At 40.1% G+C, this 11,962-nt stretch overlaps 1 protein-coding gene across 1 annotated transcript in view; it reads left to right on the plus strand.

The window, feature by feature from the left end:
- Positions 1-5: 5 nt before the first annotated feature.
- The window catches only part of ST6GALNAC5 (ST6 (alpha-N-acetyl-neuraminyl-2,3-beta-galactosyl-1,3)-N-acetylgalactosaminide alpha-2,6-sialyltransferase 5), a gene marked incomplete at its 5' end in the record, with an annotated part of 167,111 nt that continues 155,154 nt past the window's right edge, over positions 6-11,962 (plus strand). Inside the window, one exon of the mRNA XM_005871964.1 lies at positions 6-41. Coding sequence (XP_005872026.1) covers positions 6-41 — 36 coding nt within the window. The remainder of the gene's footprint in view (positions 42-11,962) is intronic.

Raw genomic sequence — 11,962 nt, forward strand, 5'->3', positions numbered from 1 at the left:
CGCGACCGCTGGACGGATACCTTGGCGTAGCGGACCACAAGGTGACAGCTCGCTAGCCCGCTCGCACGCCACCCGGCTGGGGAATCCCGCACACCTAACCCTGCCCTCTTTCCCGGGGCTGGGAGGCGCCGTGAGTAGGTGCCGTTCGGAGGCCGGAAGGGGGAGTGGACCCGCTGGGTGGGTGGGATGGTTCCTACTTGATAGGAATTCCTATTTGGAAAAGGATGCAAAGTTTTCCAGGGAATAGGGATGGGATGAGTGGACCCCAAAGCCCAATGTCCTAACAGGAATGGGCCCTGGAACTTGAACCCTCTGATCCCCAGAATTGCAGGGCCGGTGCGTGCTGGTTTCCGGAAGCCTAGGGTTTGGCTGCCAAGTCTCGCCTTTGTGGGAGTTGACCCGGAATGGCGCTAGTAGCAGCCCTGGCGTTCCTCCGACCGTGAACCAGAGGGTGAGGCCGCTGCTCAGGCTCAAAGACTCCCCTCTGATCTCTGCTTCGGTTGCTCTGGGCAGAATTGCCACAGCCCTGGAGAGCGGTGCCCAGGCAGACACGCGAGGTTGGAGGCACCAACTCAGCTTCCATTGGCTTGAAACTCATCGTTGAGGGCCTGTTTTCCTCTGGCTTCCCGGGAAGCTGCTGGCTGGCTTGGCTAATAATTAATAAGATAAATTTTTTAAATTGAGCCTCCTCTTCCTGGAATAATGAGTGTCTGGTTTCAGTGTGTGAAGCCTTTGGGAGAATCCTAATCAAGTTTTCTGATTCTGAAAAGACAGTTTAAATGCATTCCGCTTTATTTGAAGCTGCTAATATATTTTGATTAAAACACAATTCCACTCTGTGTCTGCTCTGTAGAGCTAGAGGATTTCTTGAAACCACCCAACTAATCTGCTTTTTATATTACTAGATTTTATGGTTGTGGACCAAAGTGATAGTTAGCAGGTACTCCTTTTGTGTGGAAAGATTGCTCTTACCCTGCATGAAAAAGCCAAACTTTTTAAAGGAAACAAAACATTTCCATTCATTTGTGCAATGAATAATGCTAAGGGTTTTTGGAAGGTACAAAAGAATTTAAGGCAGGACTCAGCCTTTAGAGGTCTTTGCATTCTTGGGGGTGGTGGTTAGGGGTTGGGGGATACCATGAAGTATAGACAGATAGATAGATAGATAGATAGATAGATAGATAGATAGATAGATAGATAGATAGATGATAGACAGACTGATAGATATACGTGTATAGGAAATGCAAGATGTAAACTGTTAGTACTGTTGGGTACAGAGATGAGAAAGATAGATCACTGCTCACTGGAAGGATCAATGGAAGTTTCTTTGAAAACATGGAACTTGCACTGGGAAGAATTCAGAGAAGCAGAAAAGAGGAAGAGATTTCATTACAATGTGATTAGGGGGAGGGGGCTGTGGTAGACTCAAAATCAAAAGTAGAGAGGCTCATCAGTTTTACAATTCCAGCTGCAATTTTCTAAGTTGCTGATTGATTACACACTTTGTATCTGCATGTGGGAGCAACTGGTAAGGGCTGGAGTTCTAGGAAAGTTTAGAGATCGGCCTCTGACTGTGGGTGGATGTGTAACTGGAAATGATGAATATATTGAACGTAGCTATTGTTTACTGGAAATGGTATTAGCACTGGTGGAGTTTTGATTAACAGGGTGTCAGAAGGTACATTTGCTGAGAGCTTTGATGGGCCTGTGGGAAAATATTCCTAATACTTTCCTCCTTGTGCTCTTCTGCTGGACACCAGCTAAGAGCATTGATAGCCTAAGGCAAAATATGATGCCCTCATGTTTGCAAAACAGTGTTTATTCACACAAATAGGTCGTATTCCATTTTCAATGTATCAGAGCTTTAGTTCATTAAAATGAAGGACAGCTCTTTTTCTGGAAGGAATGTTGACACTCTGTATGAGAAAGTGAGATGATCTGTAGTAAAAGGGTTTTATAAATTCTGAAGTGTTGTGGGCATGATAAATATGTGTGAATATCCTTGAAATTGTTAGCAGAGAACTATAAACATGACCAGGAAAATCTTTGCAGATAATTAATAGTAATGAAATTCTTTCATAGAAAACCAATATGTCTCAAAATTCCATACCCAAAGGGTTCAGCAGGGTTTGCCCCACCCAAGCAAAGGAACAAAGGCAAACCTTAAAACCTATGCCTCTTTCTAGGCATCCTCCCAATTGTCCCACGGAGCTATACATAAACTTCTGCTCAAAATGCAATCATTGACCCTCTTAACTGTTACTATTTAGCTGGCTAGCAATTAGGCAGAGTTCTATGTCTGATGGCTGTCTGAATGTGCATGTGTAAAATATTTGTCCTCTCCAAAAGGTGCTGTCTAATCATGTTTACTTTGGGATCTTCCTATATCTTGCTTAGGCAGAGATTTGTTAGAATATTGCTAGGAATTCTTTTCTTTTCTTTTTTCAATTAACACCGGGGAGGGTAGGAAATGACAGCTTTTCTATTTTTGTTACATTACCAGATGATACTCTGATTGCTCTTTTTGTCTTCACTCTCACATCAGGCCTTAGAAAAATTATAGGATGTGCTGAGTGTGATGACCACCAAGCCATATGCTGCTGCATATTGAATCAGAATTCCAACAGACTTTTTATCTGCCGCTGATTTACAGAATCTGGGGAGAGTTACAGATTCCACTTAGGAAACTGTTCACATCTCCGTGGCCAGAGGTCCCAGAGTCGGCGAAACATGTAGTGTTTCTGTTCCGTTATATGAAGGTATTAACATTATAACTCCAAGATTAAATTCAACAGGTGGTCCTAAGCCCAAGCACCTGACTTTCACAAATTACAGCCTGTCTGCAATGATAGCCTTGTCTCGTGCAGCAGCAGACTAAATTGCTGTTGAGATTAAATCACTGTACGCCTTTGTTGAAAGACATGCTGCAAGTCAAGTCAGTGATGAGCAATATGTGTTGAAGCTTAAAATATCACTTTCCATGGTCATATTTCCTACGTCCTCTTTTACAGATGATGCTGAAATTGTAATTCCAGTAGGACCCAGTGAAGGCTACTTGGAGTTCCTTGTGATAATGAAGGCATTTCGTTCTTGTTGTTGTTAGATTCTTTCTCTTCATTTCCAATACCTCTCCCCCAGACCTTTCCCCACAAATGTTTCACCAGTTTATTTCCACCTTCTTACACGTCTGTCATTGCAGCTACTGCATCTGTATCTTGACATTACTTTCTTGGTTCCCGTTTTTAAAAGCCATTGATTCTAACCTTATTGGCCAGACGGAAGCAAAGAAGCCAATTTGGGGAATCTTCTGCATTTAGAACTGCAGCATAATATATAACCAAACTGACACACACACGTACACTCGATCAAGCAACCCTCTGAGGAAACCTCCAGTCTCCCAGCAGAGGGGAAGGGGCCTGGAGCACCATTCTATTTCCAGTCCGGATCTGGTCTGGGCAGATAAAGTTATTTGCCATCTGGTGGACTCTGTGAAATGAAACTGTGAGCTGATTCCCATTTCTAGTGGACAGGAGCCCTTATCACAGAAGGCCCATTTGTCACCCGGACTGCCCTTTTCAGAGAGGGCTTAGAAAAGGGCAGTGATCAATGGGGTCTGAAGCCAAGCTGCTATCTCCTTGCTTCAGTAGTAGCTCCCAGGAGTGGATTTTATACATACCTGTAACATGCTTCTTGCTTCTTTCTCTGCCTCTTTTCTTCCATCAGTCTTCAGTTATTCAAGCAAAACAAACTGCTTAAAGGTAATAGTACTATAATTATTAATTGCTAGATGTCCAGTTGAAATACGACAAACCAATGCAAGAGTTAGAAAATAATTCAAAACCAAAAAAGGGCGAGAGGGGGCACATGCCATATAACTTACTTTGAAATTATGGCATAAGTATTCTTCTTTTAGAAAAGTATGTAAATACTCAAATACAAGTTTATACCGTTAATTATACTCTATGGTATTGGAGTCATCCGATGAATTATAAATAATTTGGATTTTAAATAGATCCAAAGCAAGCTAATTTTCAGTACTCAAGTAGTACAAAGTATAATCGACTACTGATAATGAAACCCTGTTTTCACAAAACATCAACCAAAGGAAACATGACGTGGACTATTTGTTCATGGGTAAGGAGCTATGATAATGTGGTTACTGTTAATGGGATAATTGATTATACAACATTTATTACAATACTTAATCTTCCTTAATTTTATGAGAGCAAGGAGTACTTATCCAGCTTCCCACAGGAGGAATCCCAAGATACTTCCATGTCAAAGCCCAGGCCATACCTGTTGGATGAGTCTAGCCTGGCTCCCTTTCAAGTTCGAAGCATTCTGGACTCCTTGCTGATCCTTGAATACTCATTCTTCTCAAGACCTTTGCACTTGTTATTTCCTTTCTCTATAAATCTCTTGCCCAAGATCTTTTGCATAGTGATTTCTTCTGGTCATTCAGCCCTCAGATCACATGTCAACTTCTTGTGACCCACTCCTCAACAGTCTTTAAAGAGCCCCTTCCTTAACAATCATTCTCTACTATATCAGCCTGTTTTATTTTTCTCATAATTCTTACTTTCTGAAATAATCTTCAAGTTTACTTATCAGTTGTTTGCCCTCCTCCAAGAGAATCTAAGCACTGTGAGAGCAAAGTATATACAACCTCTGTATGCTTTTCTTTGGTATAGCAAAGGGTCTCCTGGACTCTTGACCAGTTTAACTGCAAGCCCTAGATCAGCATTTGGTACTTACTGGGCACACAATAAGTATTTATTGAAAGAAAGTAGGAAGTGGGGGTGGGGGTGGGAGGAGGATGTCAAGAAGGACAGAGCTACCTCATCTTATGTTAAGTTCTTTCTCTACAAGAAACATCAGTGCAGCCCCAAGGCCCTGGTATGTCTCATCATTCTTAAATTTGTTATAATAATAATGGGAAGGAAAAAGAAGAAATTACCTAAAACATAAGAATCTTTGGGAATGATGTTTAGGAATCTACATTTTTAAAAATATGTATATTTTTATTGATTTCACAAAGGAAGGGAGAGGGAGGGAGGGATAGAAACATTAATGATGACAGAGAATCATCAATTGGCTGCCTCCTGCGTGCCCCCTCCTGGGGATCGAGCCCGCAACCTCACAATATTTGCTACCTCTTGGTTCCTGGGATGACAATCAACTGCTGAGCCACATCGGCTGGGCAGGAATCTATATTTTTACAGGCTTTCTTTACCATTCTTGTGCACATTAAAATTTGAAAATCATCATTTGCAACATTTTTAATCATCACCATGTGTAGTTCTATTGCTAATTTGTTTCTGGGTTTCTTAACTAATCATAGTCCTTAGTAAATATTCATTGAAGGCCTAATAGTTGCAACATTGGGTATTCTGGAGAAAGAACACAGTCCTTATATTCAAAGAACCTTTGATCTAATTGGAGAGAAAAGACAAAGAAACAAGAAAGGCTAAATAATAAAGCAAGTTCTGAATAATAATATGAAGCCAGGAAACAATAAATTAAGACACTGAGACTAAAAAAGAGGCAATTTCTTTGACCTCTTTTACAAAATAGGTTTAATACTATTATTATCTTAGAAGTTATAAAACTTTCAAACTAAAATTTAGTTATTTATTAGCCCTTTTTAATACAAATGTGCTTGTATATATATTATTTAGTATATGGCATCCAATGAATAATTACAAAGCAACTTAGATAGCAAAGCGACTTCAAAGTGGATTGATTTTATGTAAAATATATACAACCTCTGTATGCTTTTCTTTGGTATAGCAAAGGGTCTCCTGGACTCTTGAAGGGAGCTAACCCAGTTACCCTGTTTAACTATCTGAAATATATGGTGACCATATTTTTCAAACCAAATCTCATAACTGTGGTATGATGAATTCGAATATAATTGTGTTGGCTACAAGACAGAATATTTGCAATCAGATCTGTCCTGGAATCTTGGCATTTTTTTTAGAGAGGACTTTTTATCACCCCAAGGTCAAGTGGCAGCACAATAGAATTCCTGTCCTTCAAACACTGGGGTAAAGGGAGATTAAAGATGAAAAAAATACTTTGAAAAATTAAAACCCATCATTAATCAACGAATCATTCGGAAAACCTCCTATAAGCCTATTTTATGTTCTTTGAGCAGCTGTGAGGATCTTAAGGATTGAAAGACAAGGAATGATTATATTTTAAATAATGATATTATTACCCATACCTCCTGAACTTGATTCAAGAGAAGATTTGGCTTGGGAGTCGGTAAATTTATGATCAAATGATTGATCAAAACTTGGGGGTCGAGACATTTATGAGATGTATTCAGATTCTTCTTCACAAGCACTTTTAGTCTTAAACTCTGAGTCTGGGGCAAATAAATATTTTTATTGCGGGCTCCATCCAATTTGGTTTCCCAAATAAAAGTCACAGAATGTACATTCTCAGTTTAGACAGCATATCCGCAGGGAAACCTTTTCTGACTTGTAGCCCAGGTCAAAGCTGAGTTGTATGTTTGTCTTCAGAGCCAGGATCCCATGATAATACTTATTCTGGTTATTTGTTATTTCTTATCAAAAATTGTCTGCCTTCCCCGCTTGACAATCAGCTCTTATAGGCTGGGAATTTTTTTCTTTATTTTTTGTCATTGTATTCTCAGCCTTTAATAATGTAGGTCTTTGATAAAATTTGCTGAATCAATAAGTATATCTATATAAAGATTTTAAATTTCTTGCAAAATAAGCCTACATTCAGAGTTTCTGACCATTTGGAGTTCCTGAAAATAAATAGCTGCACATCATAAATAACTATTTCTCCTGTCACAATCTGTAGTTCTGTAACTATTTCATTTCTTCATTCTGGTACTTGTCAGATCTCTTAAAACATACTCAGAATTTTAGAGCTAAAAGGAAAAATAAAAAAATATATCGAAAGGAATTCATGAGTGGCCATGTGATTTGCCCAAAGTTGTGGGTTAGTGGCAAAGCTGAGACTAAAATGTGGGTCTCTGATGTGAATATCATTACCGTAAGGGAAATTTGGTGCCAATATATCCTAAGCAGTGACTCCACATTATTTGAATAGAATTTATTGAAATGAAGAGCCAAAGCCTACCCAGTTATTGAAAAGAAATAAATATTTGAACATCATATTATTCTGAAATGAATGTGAGAATATGCTTCTGGATAGTTAAAAAGAGCTTCTTCCACCAACCACTGGCTTAGCAATGGGTACTCTAAAAGCTGCATCCAACCCACGCTACCTGTGTAAATGGAGCAATTTGCAAATCAGGGTGGATTTTGCCTTTAAAAAGTAAACCAAACCAACAGAAAATGCCATGAGCAGACCACTCGTTTGGCTGAATTACCTTCTCCACAGCGGGGAAGAAAGCATTGTAAGGAGACTCAGTTAACCAAGGGTTTGAAGAACTGCCATTTCACAAGCAATCATCTACTCGCCCTAAATTCTGAGATGGAATACTTACTCCAAGATATAACCACTTTGGGCAAATAAGAAACCATTTTATCTATGACAAGGAAAAGTAAGGTTGATAAGTTGTAGATCAGTATGAAAAGGAAACTTTTTATTTTGTTCTCTTTGAATGGCTAAGAAGGGATCTGTAGTGTTCCTGGGAGCCTCGGAGACTCAGAGGATACTCTGGCAGACTGAGATGCAGAACTAAAACATTTTTTTTATGAGAAAGCATATTCTGGAAATTAATTGCACATAAGGGACCTCTCCACTGACTAATCTACAGATCTGTTCATGTTCTTTGCATGCTTCTAATGGCTGCCCATTGCCTAGAGCATCAAGGTCAGACCCCATAGGAAGGCCCCCAAAGCCCCCGTAGGGTCTCCCTGCCCTACTTCCTGAACCTCAACCTCCCACAGCTCTCCTCGGCTCAGGCTCCACTCACCCTGAGAACACAGCTTGCGGTTTCACACTTACCTGCTTTTCCTCCATCAAGGAATTTCCTTTCTCATTTTATCCACCTGGTAAAGAACTAATCATTCATTAAGATGCTCAAGCATCTTCTTTCTAAAGTTTTCCCAAATACAATTTCTGTGCAGTGTAGATCCCACATTCTGTTAAGCTATCCATGTATCAAGCAGTCGATCACATATTGACAGAGTACCTACTATGTGTTAGACACGGAGAAAATGAAAGGAAGGACCTAGTTCCTACCCACAGGAAAATCACAGTGGAGGAAATACGTATTATAATTTACTATATTTTTGTAAGTGCTAAAGTAGTCTCTGCATCTTACACATGCCTCTAATGAAACAATATTGTGATGATTCATCTGCATGCTTGTCTCCATGACTTCTTCAGGCCAGGAACATAACTTATACATCCTTGTATGTCCAGAACCTAAAACTGTAACTTACAAACATCAAACTCAGTAAATCTTTGTTGAATGTTAGGTGAACGGACTCCTGTTGTAATTATATGTAATAGGAAGAGATTTAAACAAGTCTGGCTAATAGACTTACTAATGATAGAAATGACAGGAATGATAAGTAGGGGCAGAAGGACTTCCCCTCTGTGACATACAATTAATTTCTGGTTCCTCTCTCAATACAGAGTAGCATTTGCTGACCTTGCCTGAGCGTCTGACCAGGTGCTGAGATACAGGAATGCCCATCTCTGAGGGCAGTATGGGTGTCAGAGGAGGCAGAGGACATGCTCTGGTACTTGCCAGATCACTTTTTACCTGTGAGTGTTTGGCAAGGCATGCAACTTCTTGGCCTGAGCTTGTCTGTAAAAAAAAGAGCTTAAACTAGATTCATTCATTCGCTCATTTTATCAATAATATTGTGCATCTACCATATATTTCCCATTGTATTCGGGACTGAAGATGCAACAGTGAATAAGGTGTGATGCCTGACTCCACAAAACTTACATCTATGAGGAGGGGCAGGTAAACACAAAATTATAGGGAAGATTTGGTTAGAAATATTTACAAGCTATGGGGATGGATGTTATCCTGAAAGCTTTGGGGAAGTCTTTCAAGGGGAAATGAGAGCAGTGACTCCATCAGATGTGTATTCCAGTGGATCACCCTGGCTTCGGTGTGACACAGGTCTTAGGTTATAGGAAGAGGGACCAATTAGCAGACAGACTGTTGCTGTGATCTTCGTTAAGTGATGCTGGTGGCCAGAGGATAAAGGGACCTAAAGTTTCTGCCACCCTCAATTTTCTGCGATTGCCCACCCCAATGTGTTGGCACAGATGGTCTGAATGCCGCTCTCAAACAGCAGAAAGTTAGTGGTTCAAGACTGCCTCTCGGTAGTTAGTGAAGAGAGTTTGAGGATGAGCCCAGATGGCACTCCACCTTTCTCTAATTTTGAACCTCACTGTGCATCTTAATACCACATATGACTTGAGCAGAAACAGTGGTGTTATGGCTAAGGCTGAAGCAAGCTGTTTGTGGAGATTCCATACTGTATGCTAGCTGTGGCAGGAATTAAGCCCACCACCTGCAGCAGAACTAGTGGGGTGTGGAATGAATGTGCTGGAAGAAACTTTGTGATGTAACAATTCTCCTGGGGGAGACTTTATTCTAGAATAACCTTGTCAAGGGAGGCTGTTGCATAATAAATCTTACCAGGTCTAGATCCATTGGAAGTATGGGGTAGAGAGTACTTTCCTCTCCTTTCATTTCCCACATAGTTACAGAGCGAGCAATTATCATTTTTTTAAATCAGTTAAGTTTGTTAACAACTTCTAAGAAAAGAAAAGTTTCTGTTTCCCTTGCATCAGAAGGAAGTTGGCCGTAAAGTGATGTAAAATTTGCCAAGAGGGAGTCTGATTCCTAATTCATTCATTTGGTTGGGAGCAAAATGTTATATATCTGAATGAACTCTGGTTTTATGGTTACTTGGCAATGTCCCACCTGCCAGGCTGCTGTTGGGGATTTCCAAGTTTTCTCGAATTACCTGGAGTGGTATCTGCTTCCACTCTGTACTGCAAACCATAAAGCTGGCTCGTTTCATTTTTATTCTGCTTGTTTCAAGTTTTGAACAATCAAAGTGCAGGAAATGATAACATTGTGCTTGTATTCCAGATCCTGGAAAAGGGAAAAGGGATTACAGGAATCTGTGTGTTCCCTGTCACCAACGCCCCATGCGGAGCTTTGCCTTGATGCTCTGGCCATCACAAATCCCTGGAGGAATCATGCCCCTTAACCTTATTAACAACAGTGTGTGGTTTTGGCTCAGTTTGAAATGTGATGGGGTTTTAATCCAAAAGTTCAGAAATAAAAGTCAGATAATAAGCCATCACAAATCCCTGGAGGAATCATGCTCCTTAACCTTATTAAACAACGGTGTGTGGTTTTGGCTCAGTTTGAAATGTGATGGGTTTTTAATCCAAAAGTTCAGAAATAAAAGTCAGATAATAAAAGTCAAATAAAAGCTCTCACTGAGAACAGGATTTCCCAATGGAATGCCCCTGTGGTAGTGAAGTGTTAAGATGAAATCGCTAGACCCAGGACCAAGAATAAGGACCAGAGTGAGATGTAACATCAGGTGCTCCTTCCCTGTTCTCACAGGGGCTCTCTGGCCATGGAGACATGAAATGCTGCCTGAGTTTTAGAAAAGCATGTAGGGGGTGGCTTATCATGGGCTGTGCAGTGTTTACACAGGGGTCGCAGGTATTGACATTATCACATTTGAATGTGACTTGAGGTGCTGTTTGATAACAGAACAGGAACCACTTTGTCAAAGATAAGTTCCTCAGACGAGGACTGTGTCTTGTTTTTGTTTCTCTGGAATGAATACCATAGCTCACTCCCCTCTATGACCAAAAGGCTCAGGTTGTAGAGGGAGTTTTGAATATTAATGCTGATTGGTCTGCCAAGTAAAGGACTATTTTTTTTTAATCTTCACCTGAACATATGTTTTTTATTAAAATGTTTTTTCTATAGAGAGGAACATCGATGTGAGAGAGGGACATCGGTTGGTTGCCTCTTGTAGGCGCCCTGACCAGGGATTGAACCACATTCTAGGTATGTAACCTGACCGGGAATCGAACCTGCAATCTTGGTATTCAAGATGACGCTCCATCCACCTGAGCTACCTGGCCAGGGCATACATGACTATTCTTAATGGGCCCAGAGAACATTCTGATGGTGTCTCACGCTTTCGAAGTTTGAAATATGGAAAAGGGACAGAATCTTAGTTTCCATATCTTCCAGGGTATCCTGCCAACATGTGAACACCAAAACACAGTAGTATTTCATGCAAACTATGCCTGTAGACCATAGTTGAGGTCATGGAATGCCTTCTATCTGGAAAAAGCTTCCTCTGCATTATCCCCACGATAGCAGGTTGAGAAAGAGAAGGGAGCAGAGAGCCAGAGCGCTGGTTCTGCAAACAAACTTAACCCCAGTCAGTTGTAAATGCATAACACTGATCTTCTCAAAATGGCAAAAGGTAAAAAAAAGAATAATTATTCATAAACCTACCACCAAGACATGATTACTGCTGATAATTTAATGTACTTCCTTGCAGATTTTTTCATACATTTCAGATGTGTGTATATGCAATGTTTAATGTACTTCCTTCCCATTTTTATCCACATATGTAGGGTCTGTGGCGTCCATGTGTACATTGTTAAAGAAGGGCATGAGCAACACTATTAGATCTTAGTGAAAGACCTATCTCTTTTAATAGCTTAAAACCAAAATATATTCCAATTAGAGTTAGAATAATTAAGAAATGTGTGTTGATAATTGTGGTGAATCCTGCACTTAATAATCCTCCAGATATGTACATCTTTCCACTAGCTTAGAAATACCTTTCTGTCCATGTTGTTTACCACTATTTATTTATTTATTTATTTATTTATTATTTATTTAAATATATTTTTATTGATTTCAAAAAGTATGGGAGAGAGAGAGAGAGAGATAGAAACATCAATGATGAAAGAGAATCATTGATCGGCTGCCTCCTGCATG

This window comes from Myotis brandtii, unplaced genomic scaffold, assembly GCF_000412655.1.
Source record: "Myotis brandtii unplaced genomic scaffold, ASM41265v1 scaffold36, whole genome shotgun sequence".
NCBI classification, from domain to species: Eukaryota; Metazoa; Chordata; class Mammalia; order Chiroptera; family Vespertilionidae; genus Myotis; species Myotis brandtii.